The following is a 20,316-nucleotide window of genomic DNA, read 5'->3' on the forward strand; positions in this document are numbered from 1 at the left end:
AAATTTTAAACTGTAAATAATAAAGTTAAACGCTAAATAAAATGTTTAAACATTAAAGACTTCAGTTAAACATTGTCCATGATTTATTACCTCTTTCCTTCTCGAACGATGACAAGTCGGTTTCTCACTGCCGCTTGCTTCCCTGAACTACTTTCACCGTGCAGCAAACGATCTTTGGGATCTTGCCGAAACGGACTTTCTTTCCCATGCTACGGCCACTATGTAAAACCATACTGCTAAACGCGACCGAGCACCCTTTAATATACCATGTGTTGGTCTTCTTCCCGGCGCACCTACTGCTCCTCCATCGCCCACTTGCCGTCGCTGCGCCACGTCATATCGCCCCATGGCGTGGTAGATCATCGACATAATCAACGATCCGACTGGAACCGAACATGATGTATTTGGGAAGAGGGACCTGCACTCGACGAGGTACACCATCGAGAGTTTGACAAAAATTTTTTCTTCTTCCCCTCCGTCGAACAAGTCGGACAAGAGTGCTCTTGATGGAGTCTCGTGCTCTCGTAGGTTTTTGCATAAATACCTCCCTTCAACGCAGCTGAGCGGGTTTTTATTCTTCTTAAACACGATCGCGCCTCCATCACAACGCAGATCAAGAACGAGGGCCACATCTTGAGGGCCCTGAAAACTCAAAGCAGCTTTCCCCGATCCCGAATTTATCGGCGGCCTTCAGCATCTTTGCAATAGAGAATCAAGAAGGGCCTCTCTTGGTATATAGCTCAACTCAAGAACGCTCAGAAACGGTGTCCTTCGGATGATCTCCCAGCTAGTCGAGGGGTCATGTTATCTTTCAATCTCACTAAGGTCTCTACTACCGTGTCAAATAGCATCGCCCATTAACTAGGTCGACCGCCATAGTCACAAGCTCAGCATAATAACAACACATTCAACACGCGTAATCTAAAATGTTTAACCTGAAATATAAGATTTTAAACGGAACCTTCAGTCTAAACAGAGATATCAATTGTTAAACATGTAGAACTAGTTTATTAAATGCATATGAGACAACAAAAGTTAAACCAGAACATCTCATTTCTTAAACGTAAAACCCTCATTTGTAAAATCAGCAACCATATCAAATGAAAAGGGAAAAATGTACATTATAAATATTACACAAATCATAACAATCGAAAAACTATTTCGATAGTGTATATGCATCGAAAAGCGAAAACAACACTAAAACCCTAGCCGAGAAATCGCCCTCTGCATCTAACAAAAACCCCAAATTAGAAATCCCCTACGGACTTCAATATCTTCCAACAAAAACAAAGCGCAAAACGAAAACCCGAAAAATCTTTCTTTGTAATAAAATAGTTACCATAAAAACCATACTCAATACCCTAGATTGCAACCGATGAAATCGGCAACTACTTGCACGAGACTTCTCCTTCGAGATACACGTGGGAAAGGGAAAAGTCGAATTACGAGGTCACGATGTAGAGACAACTTCGGAGATAGTTTCGGAAATGGAAAAACTGAAGACGCTAGTTGAGAAAAAACAAGTAAAACGCTCCAGTAAATTCCTCTCTTGGGGTTACCCTACGGAAAACCTCCCCACTTCCTCTCATATCGCCGAAATGGCTGCAGCCACGACTCCCCATGCAAGGGCATTTTTGTCCATAAAATTTGAAAATCACTCGTTGACATCCGTTACATGCTTTGGGGGTTGAAAAACATGGAATTAAAAAGGAAAGGGTTTTTGGGGAGTGCAAAACTAACGGGGTATTTTTGGCAATTTCCACTATTGAATATTAAGCCTAAATAGTACAACTACTTGTGGTGCACCTCAATGAGTTGTTGTGTTATACTTACTGCTCATACTATACTCATTTGTGTATTAAACAGATCCTAAAAAAGACTTCATTGACTGCTAATGCATTTTTTATAATTCAAATATATTAAAAAAACACACAAACAATAAGCGCCATTTTCTTCAATATTAATTGTTTAATATTCTCTTTTGGAACTTTTTTATAAAAAAGAAACTTTAAGGTTATCTGCAAACTTACAAAAATATAATTATATCAAGTCTTGTAAGACTTTTCTTAATATAATATACCGATCAAAGTAATCCCATATTTTATAGTCTCAAGCATCCAAATCCATGGTGAAACGTAATATCTTGTCAACTTGAAGCTCTTTTATAGGTAAAATCAAATTACAAATATTGTGAAAATATAGATTAACTTTCTACTTATTTATTTATTTGGTTTTTCAAAATGAGTCAAGAAAATGTAAATAATAGTTATTTTTGTAATAAAAACTTTTACTTGACTTTTTATTTAAGTAATATTTAAATAATAAGAATGTTTTGTAGTGAAATTACATGTAATTTCACTTTTTTTTTCTGAGTCAAAAAAAAAACTTATATTTGATAACATTAAAAAAAATCTTATACTAATATTGTTTATATACTGTAAAATATTCCTAAACATAATATTTACCTAATAATAATATTTTGTCATTAATATAAATTGTCTTATGTATTAGCTAACACCCACATGTAATGGGATGTAAAAAAAAAGGAAGAATATATTTATATAATGCATACTTACGATACATAGTTATATTAATGTAATTTTTATCTTATATTTAAAATAAAATAATTAGTGAAATAATTTTTTGAAAGTTCCAATAATTCTTTTTCAAGGAAAAAAATTAAAAATTATGGAATTAATCTGCAACAAGATTTTATATTAATTGAGGTATATTGAATAGATTAAACTGGGTTTTTTTTTGTTTGAGAAATGTGGTCAAGCCATTAAAACTAAAGTGGATGTTGTTAACAAAGAATGTATGCATTGCTGCCACACAAAATAAAATAAAATAAAATAAAATAATAAAACAAAATAAAACAAAACAAATTGAAATTATGTATGAATTAAACACGTAGACATAAACAATTTTTTTCCCAAAAATAAAATAACTAATTTTTAAATTTTTTCTAGAAGTAAATTAAAATAAAACACACACACACACGCAAACATGAAATGGGCCCTTTGTATTGGAATGGCCATTTTGTTTGGCCCAATTCTTTGGGACCAATGCATTTTTTCAATTACTTTTTATTTTATTATATTTTCAAATTATTCATAATGATAACGAAAAACTAAACTAATATCTCGATATATCACATTTTAAAGTCTCATTTTGAGCAAAAATTAAAGAAAAATAAATAAATAGAATAAAAAGAAAATCAAACAAGCATAAAAAAAACACAATCATAACATCTTTCACTTAAAAAAATCCTTGTGATTTCTGAAAAAACCTTAAATTGAAGTAAAATTTTGATTTAGTTAATATTAATTAAAATTAAATGTTTTTAAACTTATTATTATTAACTTTCCATTAATATTAATTTGATAAGTGATGTTATGTGCCCAAAAGGGATTGATTTGTTAACATTGAACCCCAAATCATCATAGATTTTGAATCTGGGCCAACTCATGAGGATTGTGACAATCAAGAGTTAATAAAGTCGAAAACTGATGATTGAAAAATGGATACAGTATGAATGTACTCAATTTAGTGAGCAAATGAAATTAATATAATAAAAAAGTTTTTTTGTTTGAAAATTACTAGAAACTCAATGTAGATTTTCATTGGAATCATATAAACCCTTTGATCTTATTTATTTATTTTTTAGCCATCTGATTCATGCTTTCAATATTTTAATAGAATATAAAAAATAACTCTATTACTCGCTATGAAGCTTAGGGACATTGAGCGAGCAAGCGTAAAGGACTGAGCTCGTCTTCTTTGCATTAAGGGCAATCCTGGAGAAAGAGAGTGCATTGGCAGGTGAGTAAGATAAAAACAATTTTATAATTTTAATTTAATTTAAATTTAAAAGTAAGGTTTGATTAGGAATGTATAAAAGATTTGATAAATTTAAAGAATTTTGTAATTTAATTAAAAAATTTGAAAGGAACTGATCTTACTTTCCTTTTAAAGTATCAATGAAGTTCCCTCATTTGTATATATAGTTTTTTTTTAAAGTGGTTTTTTTAAAAAAAAAAATCAAGGTTTTATTATGCAAGTGAGGAGAAATGTAATGTGTATTTTACCAATTTATTTTTTATATAAAATTGATTATAATAAATTTTTTTATATATATCTAACATTATTTTGTACAAACTTTATTAATATTAATTACAATATTAGTAATAATATTATTTGTATAATAATAACATTTACAAATAATAATATTATTTTTAAATTAATACTATAATTACTCAATTTTTTTATATTTGTATATTATTTTATATTATTATTTTAATTTTAAAAAAAATATAATATTATTAATCTTCAATTGATACATAAGAAAAAATCAATAATATGAAAAATGAAATTACATTTTAAAAGGATATTATGGTAGATTTTTAAACTAATAAAGGACAATTTGGTCTTTTCATAAAGTTTAAACATTTAGGTTATCTGAATTTGATTTCATTTCACCGAGTGGTCACTCTTGGTTTTCCGGCTAAATTTATCTGATGTGGAAGCCGGAGATGCCACATCACATTAAATTAATTATTTCTTCACACCCAGCTGGACATAACACGTTAGCAAAGTTCCACGCCATTTTAATTAATCCACTCAGCAAGCACAGTCAGCGTACAGTTATCGTCTTCTTCACTTCCCTCTTTCGACTTCCCTTTTCAGCAGAGCTAGGGGAAGAAAATTCATGGTTTTTCAGCACTTTTATTTAAATTCATTTCAAGATTTGAATCTGGAGCAATTCATCCATGGTTTTTTCTTGCACACAACATGTATAGTTGCAACATGTATAATCTGCAACAATCTCAATCTGCACAAAAAAAAAGAATTATGATTGCTTTCAGAACATCATCTCACTGCACATTCACTAGCCATTCTCTTCCATCTTCCTCTGAAGACCGGATGGGTTATACAATCATGAAAAAAGACTCAAAAAACACTTATACAAGCATTCCCTGTGAACTCCGTCACATGTCCTAACTTTCAACTCCATCTGACGATGCCCTAGGTACGAAGGTCTAGGTTCTTTTCCAATCTTTCGCTTCGCTTCCTTATCAGCCTATGGAAAAACCCTGAATTGATAACCAAACGGTAGACCTCCACTGATTCTCTTCCCCTGGCTCTGTTGAAAACGGGAAGTTGAAAGAGAGAAGTGAAGAAGACGATGACTGTGCGCTGACTGTGCTTGCTGAGTGGATTAATTAAAATAACGTGGAACTTTGCTGATGTATTATGTCTAGCTGGGTGTGAAGAAATAAATAATTTAATGTAACGTGGCATCTCCGGCTAACACTTCAGATAAATTTGGCCGGAAAACCAAGAGTGATTGCTCAATGAAATGAAATCAAATTCGGATGACCTCTTTGATACAAATTAAAAAATAATGACCAAAGTGGAAATTGGCCAAAACACTGTGACCTCCTCAAAACAAAAACCCCAACCAAACAAGATGGAACGGAATCCTATACCAAAATAACATTTGTTATATTAAATTTTTATAATGATTTAAAACCAATTTGAGAAATAGGAGCTGAGAAACTTTTAGGTCGAGTAAGATGACAAAAACATGGACAAGTTATGTGTCAAAGGCAAACATCGACATAAAGTTAATATCTCAACACATATGTACTCTCATCCTGGGTAAGCTGAGATTCAAACATGTCTTCTTGGTAAGACATAAATACCTTATGTAAGGTACCAGTGCCAATAGACTAAAAGATCAATAGTGCAAGAATGCAAGAGAAAATTGGTATTAAATAATTGCTTTGATATATTTTTGAAAATATTAAAAAGCCAAAATTTTAAAATTAAAATATTGCATTAAAATAGCAATTCTATTTTTATTGAATTAGTTATTAAGAAAACTGGGCCTCATAAATTGTGAGCTATTATTTATTTTAACTGTTAAAATAAAAGATTTTTACTTGCATAACTCTGTAAAATCATGAATTTACTTAAATACCCTCATAAAAATGATATATGCTTGTATACCCCTACAAATCAATTATATTTACTTATATGCCCCTATGGTTATGTTGATTCTTAATGGTGTTAAATCAATGGATGGAATAAGGGTAAATTACCAAAATGGGTTTGCTTCTATACCCCTCTAAATTTTTTTTTCTTATTTTGTAGACATTACTAACTTCATTCAACAAATGACTATTATGGGTTTGTTAATATACCCATCAATTTTTTTTTATTATATTTTATAGACTTTAATTATTTAAATTATAGATAACCAATGTAATTCTTTTATATATGCTTTAATAATTTTTAAGAATTATTAAAAATCATGAATTTTTGAGTAAATTAATATTTTTAAGGTTTTTACAAACATCTCTAAAAATTTTTATATTATCACTTGCTCTTTACAAACAAAACCTAAAAATAGGTAAAAATTATGACATGTAACAATATATAACAAATAATTTCATACACCTACTCAAAATATAATCACATATGAAATTTATAAGAAAGAAGTCTAATAATTTTTTTTGAACATCCATCCAATATCAAGTTTTTTTACCATCAAGTTCTCTAAAGGACATCAAATTTTTTGAACAAACAAGTTCCCCATAAAATTCTTTAAAATTGGGAGGTTCTCCTAGTAAGCTTCGGCGACGGTGTTGATCACGTTGAGACCTCTGAAGGTGAAGGCAATGGCACATGAGCGGATGCCACGGCGTCGGGCGTAGCCGGCATTGAGATGGTCCAGATAGGGTTAGGTTGAAACCTCCGGGGATAGCGTAGATGTCTCTGACACCGATTTGAAAGAGCTGGCGAGTGAGATGGCATGGCTTGAAGGGATTGGTGAGAAGTGAACCTCAAAAGATGGCGGCTGAGTGGCTGAGAAGTTTAGAAATTTTTCTCAGATGGCTTAGGTTGGATGATGTTAATTGTAATTGGGTAATTTTGTTAAGTTGGGTTAAGTGGGAACTATGGTTAATTCCATAACGGTGGCTAACGGTAACTAACAACAGAATATATAAGTAAAAAAGTTAGTTTTATGGGGTATACAAGCAAATAGTATTTTTATAGGGGTGTTTAAGCAATTTCATGGTTTTGCAGGAGTATGCAAGTAATTTTTTCTTAAAATAAATTAAGAAGAAAAAAACATTCAACTCGACATATGAATTAGAAAATTTTATTTTTACTTATAGACTTGTTCTCAAGTCAAGCCACGTCAGGTATTAGTTGCCACAAAACAATAAAAATATTAGTGATGGAACAAGGACTCGATGGTAGGACACATATTGAAAAAACATAAAATATAATTATTATTTTTTTATTACCGATAGCAAACATATGGGATTTTCAACAATTTAACTGATAAAAAATAACTACATCTCGATTTTCAACAATTCAACTCATAAGTAACTACATCTTACAAGTTTGCATTTCTTAAAAACATGGTAAAATCTAATAAAAAATAACTACATTTCGCAAATTTATATTTTTTAAAAACATGGTAAAATCGATCCTCTCACTAGAGACAACTAAACTAATGTTTATAAAAACCATAATTTGTTCCTTCATTTTATCATACATGGTATATTAATTATAACATGCATATATGTTATAATATATGTGCTGGGCCTCATGTTAATTTATTTATTTTTTATTACTAAAATTTTTATATAAGATTTATAATTTTTTTTTATAAACTCATATTAAAATTTTGAAATCCTAGTAGTTTTTTTTAAATAAAAAACGCAATGGGAAAACAACACATACATGCTCCATGTGTTATAATATATTTGCTAAGCCTTATTATTTATTTATTTTTTGAATAATAGACGACAAGTGCCATTTTTTATGAATAAAAAAATAGAATGTGAAAATTACACATGCACCATGGAAGATTCAAACCAAGGTCACATACTTTATAGTTAGGCCCACTAACCATTTAAGCACAGCTATATTACATACTTTCATGTGTCCAAATATTTTATTTTATAGTAATTTAAATATAGAAAAATTGAAACCAATAAATATTATGTTGTCTGAAAGGTAATCTCGCCCTCGTCGAGGGGGGCTTCAACCTCTGCTAGCCCCTATGTCTGCCCCTAAAAATAGCCATTTTTATAAAAAAAATAATATATTTATAAGTAATTTTCTTTTTTTAAAAAAAAATTCTTTTGTATTTATTTTCCATTTTTTTCTTGTATATTTATTTTTTTACTTTTTAATTAATATGGATAAAATTACAAGATTCAATCTTTGACCTCTAAATTAAAAATAAATAAATAAATACCAACTTTTTTTTATTGTAAGTGTTTTTTTAAAGAAAAATAATCCAGTAAACTCTGGTTCTATAGTAGCTATCATGGAACCAAAACATGACTCATTCTTAATCATGGGTTTATAAATTTTATTTTTTAATTATAATATAATATAAAGATAGATTGGTAATTATCTAAAAAAATTGCTAGCATTTATTTTAAAAATTACTAAATTGAGGCAATCTAACGGTGGAGATAAATCACATCTTAGTTCCGTCATAACTATCATAAAATCCAAGTGTGGATCATCTCTCAATAATATAGACAAAGTATGGCATGGAATTTTTGACAAACAAGTAGTAAAAGATAATAATAATAATAATAATAATAATAATAATAATAATTTCTTTCCTGTACTTATATAGTCATTATCTGCATATTTATCAATCACTCTTTTCTTTTCCAAATCTAGCTATACACAAAACCCAAAAACATACACACACACACACACAATACAACACAACACCAATTGCCAAACCAATAAAACCACCTAAAAAAATTCATTAATTAATTCTAAATTTTCTAAAAATTCTAAATTTTCTAAAATTTCCTTTCTTAGATACCTGTCCTGTTCCAATCCCTAGCAGCCACTTCCCCTCTCCCCTCTCTCTATATATATACCTCCTTTCCTCCACATTTCTTACTCTCTAGATATATATACACATAGATTGAGAAAAGGAAAAAAATACAGAGAAAGAGAAGAAGAAGAAGAAGAAGAAGAAGAAGAAGAAATGGTGAGAAATGGAGGAGGGGAAATGCCAGGATGGTTGGGAGGACTAGTGGAAGAGTGTTTCTTTGTGGGATGTGAAGTTCATGAGAACAAGAAGTGCAAGAAGTTTGAGAAGAACATCTTTTGCCTTCACTGCTGCACCAGCATCTGCTCTCACTGCCTTTTTTCTCATCCTTCTCATCCTCTTCTCCAGGTCATCTTCTGCATGCCTTCTTCTTCCGTCACTCCTCTTCCCTTTTCTCTTTAATTTTTTCTTGGGAATTTTATTTTATTTTTTTAAAATTTGATTTGTTCTTGTTTCTCATATCTGTTCTCTCTCCTTTCTTTTTTTTTTTAATTAGATATATTAATTAATTAATTAATTAATTAATGTGTAATAATAATATTCTGAAAATTCTTATTGTCTGATTGGTAAATTCTCTGATTTCATGCTTCCCAATGCTCATAAATGAAGTCGGCTTGCCGTTTTCACCAACTCTCGAGGTCAAGCCAATCCCCTTTAGACAAATTTACGATTCTACCCTTATTTAAAGGGTAAAATGGTCTTTCCAATGCTTTGTCTGTTCTGTCATGAAACGTTTCGGTCAATAAAATAAATTATTTGGAAATAGGTGCCCAATTTGACCACACATGCGCGCTCAAACAGGAAGTGGTTATTTTGGGAAGAAGATTAGGGTCATTATGGGAATAATTTGTTCATTTTTATCTTGCCCAAAAAAAAAAATTAAATAAATGAATAATTCAGGTGAGGAGATATGTTTACAATGATGTGGTTCGTTTGGATGATTTGGAGAAGCTGATTGATTGTTCTCATGTTCAGGTTAGTGCACATATATATATATATATATATATTTAATTTCAGTGTAATTGTTATTGAATTGATTAATTAGTTAATTAATTAATTAATTAATTAATTTGAATGGCAGCCTTACACTATAAACAGTGCAAAAGTAGTGTTTTTGAAGCCAAGGCCTCAATCTAGACCTTCCAAAGGTTCCGGAAATTTATGTTTGACTTGTGATAGAATCCTTCAAGAGCCTTTCCACTTTTGCTCTCTATCTTGCAAGGTTTTTTTCTATCCCTTTCTATTTTTTATTTTTCTTATTTTTAATTTTTATCTTAATATTATATATATATATAGAAGATGATTCATTTGATAATTTTTGGTTGCCATAGTTGAGTAATAGGGGAATAGGCTTTTTTGGTCTATTTAGAAGGGGGGAATAAATGTTTATATTTTTCTCAAGAATAAAGAAAAAGGTAATTGTGAGGAAATCTATATCAATTATAAAAGATAATTGATTATTATTATTATTATTTTTAGTTATTTTATAAAATATGTTTGATTTTACTCATGTCTACTATTTGTTCTTCATTTATATTAAACTAACTAAAGTGAGAATATTTTTGTTGATGGTGACACAATGGGCATTATAGGAAATAAGATGATTTCTTATTGGTTCATATTAAAAAGAGGCATTATGGAAAACAAGAAGAATATACTTACAAATTGAAGTAAGAGAATGTTTTATTTGTTTATTTATTTTTGGTAATTAGGGGCATTATGGGAAACATTGAGATTATTTAAATTGAAGTGAGAGTTTTTTTTTAATTAGTTCATACTAATAAGGGGCATTGTGGAAGTCAAGAACATTATACGTCCATGTTGAAATAAGAGAACTTCTTAATTTTTTTTTTTTTTTGTAATAAGGGGCCATTATGGGAAATATGGGATTATTCATATTGAATTGAAAGAATATTTTTGTTTAGTTCATACTAACAAGGGTCATTATAGGAACAAGAGCATGATACATACAAATTGAAGAAATAGTTTTTTTTTTTCTTAAAAATCTGTATTTAGGCTATTGACAAGGGGCATTGTGAGAAACAAGAAGATTATTCATACAAATTGAAGTAAAGAATGGTTTTTCCCCCTTAAATTTTTGTATTTAGACTACTAACAGGGGCACTGTGGGAAACAAGAAGATTGTACATACGAATTGAAGTAAGAGAATAATTTGTTTACATTATTGGCAAGGGGCATTATGGGAAAACAAGATAATACATACAAATTGAAGTAAGGGAACTTTTATTATTTATTTATTTTTAAATTTTTTATTTGCATTACTAACAAGGGCATTATGGGAAAGAAGAAGATTATCCATATAAGTTGAAGTAAGAGAATACTTTTTTTCTTTTAATTTCATGCTACTAACAAGGGGCATTATGGCAAAGAAGAATATTAATTATACAAAATTGAAGTAAGAGAAAAGGTTCTTTTAAAAAAAAAAAATGCTTTAACAAGGGGCATTATGGGAAACAGGTGGAGCATGTGGTGTTGGGAGGAGAGGACCTGGGGAACATACTGCACCAATTCAAAGAATCAGAATTAGCTTTGTCTCATTTGGAAGAAGATGTTCATGTTATGACACCAAACTCTTTCTTGGATGATGATCCATTGCCTGGTCCATCAAATGCATCAACATCTTCAACTTCACAGATGCCCAACAAGAACAACAAGAAGAAAAAGAATGCCAGTTTTATCCCTCAAATTGTTCTCTCTCTGAGTAACAGAAGAAAGGGTGCTCCTCAAAGGTCTCCTCTTTCCTGACTCTCTTCCTTCCCATAATGCCCCGGTCTAAGCTAATGACCATTTTGGGAGCATGTATTTTCCATTACTGAATTAGGTGTGGCTTTGCCCGCCAATTTTGCAGTGTTTTCATGTAATGGAAAAAACAATGAACACAGATATCTATATATGGATTTATATGTGTTATTTTATGGGGTGATGCAATGCTCAAGCTCTGAATTGTGTACTTTGATTCTCTTTGTATGTGTTTTTATTTTATTGTGCTTTGACCATGTCACTGTTCATTATTTTGGAGTGTTGTATGCATTGAGGGAGATGTATTAATAAAAGTTTCAAGTGTTTGATATTATTATTTAAATTGATGAGGGTGCTGCTTATCAGAATGGCTGCAGTCAGTGGCACTTGGAGGATGGATATTGTTAGGTTATGTAGCTTGTGTTAGCAACCCATGCATGTCTTTCATATATATATATATTTATTTTTGATAAATGTAGATAAATTATGTGTCAGGAGTGAGCAAATACAAAGAGTGCAAATATAAGCTTTATTACACTTATGCTCTCATCCTACGTAATATATATTTTGATAAATGTGAACAAAATACGTGTCAGGAGTGAGTATACACAAAGAGTGCAAACATAAGTTCTATTATAACACTTATGCTCTCATCCTATGTAAATTGAGATTTGAACCTATTTTTTAATGAGACACAAATATCTTACATAAAAATTCAGCGTTAATATATCAGATAATCGTTGGTCACTTTATGTATGACTTGATGTTGATGTTAGGATTAAGTTTGTTAAAGTCTATCTATATTCATTTGTTTGTTGTAACTATTAGTTGTTATCCCATGTATATCTCCTAGGTTGTTGAAATCTTAGCATGTTGCTATATATTGTAATCTTTACAACTAATACGAATGAACTTTTCACAATCTTTACATGGTATCAGAGCCTCGTTCTGATCCATCTTTTTTTTTTCTCTCCTTCCTTTCAGCATGTCTACCCATACTATTCCCAATGATATTGATTCACACACTCAAGCTTACCTCACAAAACTATCTCTCGTGGAAACTACAAATCGAGGCTACCATTGAGAGTTATGGCCTTTTCAAATATCTTAACGGCTCCTTCCCTGCTCCATCGTCAACCATTGTCACAAATACTACGTCTTCTTCCAACCCTGCCTATCTAACATAGACTCAACAAGATCGTCTTCTCTTTGGTGTTCTCATTGGTACACTAGATCATAATATTGTTCCGCTCATCTCCCTCACTACCACCACTCAGCAACTATGGGGTACTCTTGCTCAGACCTTTGCCAGCTCATCTTGAGGACACATTAAGCAACTTAAAGCTAAATTCAAAAACATCACCAAAGGGCCTCAAACAAGTACCGACTTTATGCATATTCTATCAAGGCGTGTGCTGATCATCTTGCTCTACTTGGTGCTCCCATTCCACATGGGGATATTATTGATCGTGTTTTGGAAGCCTTAGATGACTCGTACCAAGGCGTCATCAACGCCGTCAATGCTCGTGATTCTCCCATCTCATTTGCTGAACTTCACGAGAAGCTTATAAATCATGAGCTCGCTATCAACAGTCAACCACTTCTTCGTGTCATGCCTACTACTGCCAACCCCACCACAAGTCGGTCTGCTCAATCTTACTCACATCGTTTACCACACCAGTCACTCACTTCCTTCCATCATCCTAAACCTTCTTCCCAATATCAACTGCCACAACACTCGCCCAACTTCTCCCATCGCACCAACACCTACTCTCAGTCCACCAACAACTCTCCCTCATCCTTCCCTAGCAGTCATCCCTTCCTTGGCAAGTGTCAATAGTGTCACACAAAGGGTCACTCGCTTCACAAATGTCCCATTTTCCTGGAAAAATATCCCAACATTCGCCCCTCTCCTCCCCCTCCTTACATGTCCACTTCTCCCCAAGCTCATGTTGCTACTGCTTCTGCCTCTCTTCCCTCGAAACAATAGCTTCTAGACTCAGGGAATTCTCATCATGTTACCCAAGATCTAGCTAATCTCTCTTTACACCAACCCTATGATGGCATTGAAGAAATAGTGATTGGTGATGGCACTAGGCTTCCTATCACTCACACAGGTTCTGCTCTTATCTCTAGTTCTTCCAAATACCTTTCTATTTCCAATGTCTTATGTGTCCCTACTATGAATCGCAATATCATTTCCATTTCCCAATTTTGTAAAGACAATAATCTTCTCATTCTTTTCTCATCTGATTCCTATTCTGTGAAGGATCGACTCAAGGGAGTATCTTTTCTTATGGGGCCATCTAACAATGGGATCTATGAGTTGTCTTCTTCTTTTTCCTCTATCGTGGCCTATTCCAGCGTTAAAGCTTTTGTCTATGACTGGCATCATCATTTAGGGCATCCTTCTTTAGCAGTTTTCAAATTTATTGTTGCTTCTTTAAAACTCAATGTTAGTAGTGATTTTTCTTTTTATTGTAATGCTTGTCAGTGTAATAAGAGCCATCAGCTTCCATTTCATCAGTCTACTTTGACTTCTCAATCTCTTCTTGATCTTCTTTATACAGACTTATGGACTTCTCCTGTTTATTCTTTTGATGGATACAAATACTATGTTATCTTTGTGGATTATTTCACCAAATATGTTTGGTTTTATCCTCTTAAAAAAGAAGTCTGATACTCAAGCAATTTTCATTAGATTTAAGGCCTTAGTTGAAAAATATTTTGAGAAGCCTATCAAAACCGTATACTCTGACAATGGTGGGAAATATCAATCTCTCTCTTCTTTTTTCACTATCAATGGTATCTCCCATATCACTTCTCCTCCACATACGCCTGAGCATAATGGTTTTGCTAAACGGCGACATCACCACATTGTTGAAATAGGGCTTTCTCTTCTTTCCCATGCTCAATTACCTCTTCAGTATTGGTCTCTTTCATTTACTACAGCATCCTATCTCATTAATCGCCTACCCACTGCCACTCTCTCTCAAATCTCCATTTCAATGTCTTTTTGGCTATCCTCCCAATTATCTCAAGCCCCGAAGTTTTGGTTGCCTTTGCTGTCCATGGCTTCTTCCATATGATACACACAAATTTGACTTTCGCTCCACTCCATGTATTTTTGTGGGTTACTCGGCCACTCAAAGTGTATACTATTGTCTTGATCCCACAACTCATAAACTCTACATCTCTCGTCATGTCAGGTTTATAGAATCCCTATTTCCCTATGCCAAACTTTCTTCCACCACTTCTCATCCTACTTACCCCACTACTACTGGTTGGTGTCAGGTTTCTGTTCCCATCCTCAACTCCAGTTCTATTGCACCTGCTCTTTTGTTCCATGAGTCACAACCTTTCTGATAAGTGCTTGCGCGATATGAATGCGAAGCGTTCATTCCTTATATTGAGCATTACTTTTCTCAGGTTTTTACACTAATATGTGTGTTTTTATGTTACTTTTATGCAGGTAGGGTTGTGAGGCCGAGTATGAAGGAAATAGGCCAATGTGGATCATAATGCACCTATTTTGGAGGAGATCTTGCTAAGGTTCAAACGCGAAGACATAGGTCAGGTGTGAGATGCTAGAGTGTGTGCCAACCTCCTCGTATTCGAGTGAGCACATTCATTTGGAGAGGCACAAAGGCAGTCACACTCTAGCATTCTGACTTATGCATATAAGAACAAGAGATCCACCAACATGTACATCATTGAAGAAGCAAGTGATTCACGACGTAAACGTGTGCCCGTTTGCATTACCCCAATGAAAGTATGGAATTCGGGAGTATTTCCCAGTAGATCATGTAGCGAGTTCATGCAGCAAAAACAACTGCAGTAGACGTACTATAGCGAACCTGTTCACGTAGGCCGAGAAATCGAGAGAGAGAATCACGAGGGCGTGGGAAATTATCCACACGTGTGGAAATTTTCAGGCGTGTGACATCATACACGCCCGTGTAGTCACCCGATTCGACTCTATTTAAAGCCGATTTCAGCCCCGATTTCAGTATTCTTTTCTCCATCTTTTCTCCAACTTGCGAGAGGGCTTCGGCTAGGGTGTCGAGGGGTATTGGCCAAGGTTTTGGAGAGGTTCTACGGCTCCGACATCGTGATTCCATTAGGAAGAAGGTTGGTAGGGGAGCTTCGATTGAGGCGTATCCTATACCGGACGAAGTAATCCTTGGACGATGAGTAGAGGGCTTTCCACAAGACCATCGGCACAACCATCGAGGGGGTTTCTTTATGGATTTATTGCTTTTACATTCGATTTCTTTGATTGTACTTAGCTCCATGGAGAGCTAAACCCCTAGTGGGTACTTGGGTAATTGTGAACCCTAGGATGTATTCGTTTCATTGAATTTCTTTATTATGCTTTCAATAAATTGATGTTTATTGTGAGTTCCAACCTTGAATGCTTGATTGTATGAACATTTCCCCTAGAGTGATACTAGGGGTGAGAGTTCTTGTTGGTAATCTTGTGAGTGAGTGACACACCACGAGTGTTAGACAAAGCTAGGTTGGAGAGGGTTGAGAGGGTGAGTCGAGAGGTACAGGAGCGCCCCCTTTCCCCTCCGACGTGATAGATTCTACCTCCGTTCCTTGAGTTCTTTGCGGCCATAATAGAGTGAATGGTCTAAGGGATGAACCTCCGCTGGGGCCTAGTTGCGCGTGCAATGGAGTGAAGCGTTGAGGGGATCTTAGTATCTAGGGCTTAATTGTGGCTAGGGACCTTCCGCTTGGACCAAAGGGTTAGGTCTATAATTAGGAAGCGATTTATCGCTTGGAATCCCAAGAGCTCATTGCAACTTTATTCGAGTGCGAGGTTGAGAGGTTATTTAATCTCTCCTCCGGGACATGAATAGAGTTAGGCATAGTTGACCTTAGATTTGGGACTATGTATGTAAGGATTTCCACGACTCACCATTGCATTGATTAGGAAGCATAATAGAGAGTTCTTGCACTTGAAACGATTTTCCTAAGTGAAGCATCATCCGAGTACCCCATCTTTATCGATTGCCTTGCCTCCTCCTTACTTTTGCTCTCTTACTTGTTGCTTTTAATTGTTGAGAATTGAATCATTATCACACTTATCATTGTTGATACTACACATAGCTAAGAATCGAATTAAGTGTCTTTACTCCCTACTCCCTGTGGATTCAACCCCGCTCACCCGGGATTATTACTTCGACAAACCCGTGCACTTGCGGGATATAAGCAAGGGGACCTTGTCACTTTCTCTCCTATTCTCTCGCCCATCATCACCTAGTGTCTTTGACTCTTCTACATCTAGTGCTACATTCATTTCTTCTACTCTCCCTTATTCTCCATCCCTCTCCACATCTCCTATAACCCTCATCATCGCCTACCCCGCAGCCCCTTCCTCGATACTCCACACCCTCATCTCGCATACTTCATCTTTGCCATCTTTCCCACAACCCATCTCCACCATGACTACCCGTTTCAAACATAACATCTTCAAACCAAATCCCAAATATGCCAACCTTACCACCTTGCAACCTCGACCTACCGAGCCTCTCTCTGTTGCCCAGGCTCTTGCTGACCCTCTCTGGCATCAAGCTATGCTTGTTGAGATCGCTGCTCTTCATAAACTCGGCATATGGGACCTTGTTCCTCCCGGATCATGTCAAAATCTTGTCCAATATAAATGAGTTTTTTGCATCAAATATAAAACCCGATGGTACCATTGAGCGTTATTGTGCTCGCCTCGTTGCTAAGGGGTTCCAACAACATGCTGGTGTTGACTACACCGACACATTCAGTCTAGTAGTCAAACCTGTCACCATCCGCACTCTCCTTAGTCTTGCTGTGATGAACCACTTGCATCTTCGGTAGCTTGATATCAACAATGCTTTCTTAAATGGTACTCTTCATGAACAAGTTTTTATGGCTCAACCACCTGACTATCCTGATGTCTCTTTTCCTAACTATGTTTGTAAGCTTCAGAAGGCCATTTATGGGCTCAAGCAAGCCCCCAGAGCGTGGTACACTGAGCTTGCTAATTTCTTGTTGGGATTTGGGTTCAAAAGGTCCGTCGCTGATGCTTCCTTATTCATTAATTACCAGCGCTCCTCACCTATGCATCTCATTGTTTATGTGGACGATATTATTCTCACAAGCCCTAATTCTCATGTCCTGGATGACTTCATTCAAATGCCTTGCACAAAGGTTTGCTCTAAAAGATCTTGGTTCACTCTCATATTTCTTGGGGGTTTAAGTTATCCTCTCCGTGCAAGGCTTGTTCTTGAGCCAAAGGAAGTACATCACCGATTTTCTTGAGAGGATGAAAATGGCTATTGCAAAACTTGTTTCAACTCCTATGGTGGTTGATTTTGTCCTAACATTGTATTCAGATGATTTGATTAATAATCCCACTGAGTATCGCACTGTCGTTGAGAGCTTCCAGTATCTCACACTAACCTGACCAAATGTCGCCTTTTCTGTAAATAAATTGTCACAGTTTATGCATGCTCCACGAAGTGCTCACTAGGGCAGCATTGAAGAGGCTCCTGCGCTATCTTGCTGGTTGGGCTGGAAACAAGGATGACTACACATGGACTATGGGTCATGTGATCTTTCTTGGTCGTAATCCTATTTGTTGGAGCTCCAAGAAACAACGGTTTTTGGCACAATCTTCTACCAAAGCTAAGTATAAAGTTGTCATTGCAACGGTCGCTGAGATATTATGGATACGTCACTTATTGCATGAAATGGGTGTTCCACTCCCTCATATTCCACTCCCTCATATTCCAGTTATCTACTGTGACAATCTTGGTGCCGCTCATTTAAGTGCTAATCCTGTTTTTCATTTGCGCATGAAACACTTGGCCCTTGCGTACCATTTTATTCACGAGCAAGTACACCATGGCACTTTGCATGTTACTCATGTTTCAACGGGTGACCAACTTGCTGATTCCCTTGCAAAACCCTTAGCTCACTGCAAATTTGATATGTTTTTGTCCAAAATTGGCCTATTTGTTCGGCCGTCCATCTTGCGAGGGTATGTTACGGATTAAGTTTGTTAAAATCTATCTATAATCATTTGTTTGTTATAACTATTAGTTGCCATTCCTTGTATATTTCTTAGGTTGTTGAAACTTTAGCATGTTGCTATATATTGTAATTTTTACAATTAATATGAATTAACTTTTCACAATCTTTACATTTAATAGGTCAAGACGGTTGGCCCCATATATATATATATATTATAAGATAATATATGTACTCTGGAGGTGGATGTCGATCCTGGTTGGTCAAGTATAGCCAAAACAGTGGGAGTTTGGCCTTTGAAAGGTGTGAAATAGTCATGTGATTGATGGCATTATGAGTTGTTCACATGAGGAATTGTTTTCATTTTAATTTAGTTAAAATGTTATAAAATATTAAAGTCAACCTATTTATGTAATTATAAATTAAATCAAAAGGCTCATGGTTTTGTGGCATTTAGCTCCATGTAAAAAACAAAAATAAGACATTCAAAAATATTGAATTCAAAACATATTGAAAATATTAGTGGTAACATAGCACTAATTATATATGTGGGCTCGCAATTCAAACCCCTTGTCTTTCAGTTGAGAGCATAAAGGGTCACACATTCAATTTTCGATCCATGCACACGTCCCTAATATATAGCACCTACCATGTTATAAAAAAAATTATAAATTAAAAATAAAAATTTGTGAATTATAACTATAACAAAAGTATTGATATTTTATTTTTCTTTTTCATATTAATCTCTTATTTATGCAATCACTTATTCTAATAGCAAATTGAGTGTTTGAATCCTCACTCTATCCACACTTTTAACAACAACAATAATAATAATAATAATAATATACAACGTTTTCTAGAAATCATGCATGCTCCCCATCTCCCCACAATCCATGTGAGAAAAGGACTCGACATATTTGGAATGGCATACATGCCTTTTATTCATTACTTTGCCAACATTCCTTCACAAGGTCGATCAAGCAACCTTTTGTGCATGTATATCACCTAGCTACTGTTTTATGTCCCATGCCTCCCTACCAAATATTTCCCACTTTCCTTGCATCACATGATTCATTCAAGTTTAAATGCTGGCTCAAGTCTTGTATTTTTTTCATTCTTCACGAGTCTTTTGTAGAATAATATTGTTTCTCTTCTCTAGAGTTGTATGATATGGGATTATTGACTCAGTTTTAATTTTTTTAAAATATTTTTTGGATGTGCATATAGTAGAAACTTTAATAGTCTCATATGACGTCTCACGTCTGATAGAGTAAATAAATTTTCTAAAAAGTAGTTAAGCCACGGTAATTGGTGCACCACTGTACATGTCTATATTTTGACACCCCTTGTGAAATAGTGCTTGTAGCCTTTATAAAAAAAAAAATTTATTGTATTTTTTTTCTTTGATTATGATTAATTATAAGTTGCATTTTATTGATGTAAAATTAAAAAAAAAAAAAAACCGAACTCAAAAAAGTGATGTGCTTGCTCAAGCTTAGGTCAAATTTTATTTTTAAGTTAAATTTGATTTTATAATGTGAAGAAGTTAGTGGCAACGATGTGCATATCTAAACATGCTTCTAGATGATTCTAAAATTTGTATTAAACTAAGATTATAGTGTATAGATAAATTAGTTAAAGTAATGATCATACCATTTAGCCAA

General features: G+C 34.1%; 1 protein-coding gene across 1 annotated transcript; it reads left to right on the forward strand.

Moving 5' to 3' along the window:
• Positions 1 to 9,037: 9,037 nt before the first annotated feature.
• LOC120263189 lies at positions 9,038 to 11,742 on the forward strand. Its single transcript, XM_039271076.1, has 4 exons — positions 9,038 to 9,229; positions 9,782 to 9,856; positions 9,963 to 10,103; positions 11,360 to 11,742. The coding sequence occupies exons 1-4, from the start codon at positions 9,038 to 9,040 to the stop codon at positions 11,645 to 11,647; spliced, it is 696 nt and encodes a 231-aa protein (XP_039127010.1). The 3' UTR covers positions 11,648 to 11,742.
• Positions 11,743 to 20,316: the final 8,574 nt, after the last annotated feature.

This window comes from Dioscorea cayenensis, chromosome 6, assembly GCF_009730915.1.
Source record: "Dioscorea cayenensis subsp. rotundata cultivar TDr96_F1 chromosome 6, TDr96_F1_v2_PseudoChromosome.rev07_lg8_w22 25.fasta, whole genome shotgun sequence".
Lineage (NCBI taxonomy): Eukaryota > Viridiplantae > Streptophyta > Magnoliopsida > Dioscoreales > Dioscoreaceae > Dioscorea > Dioscorea cayenensis.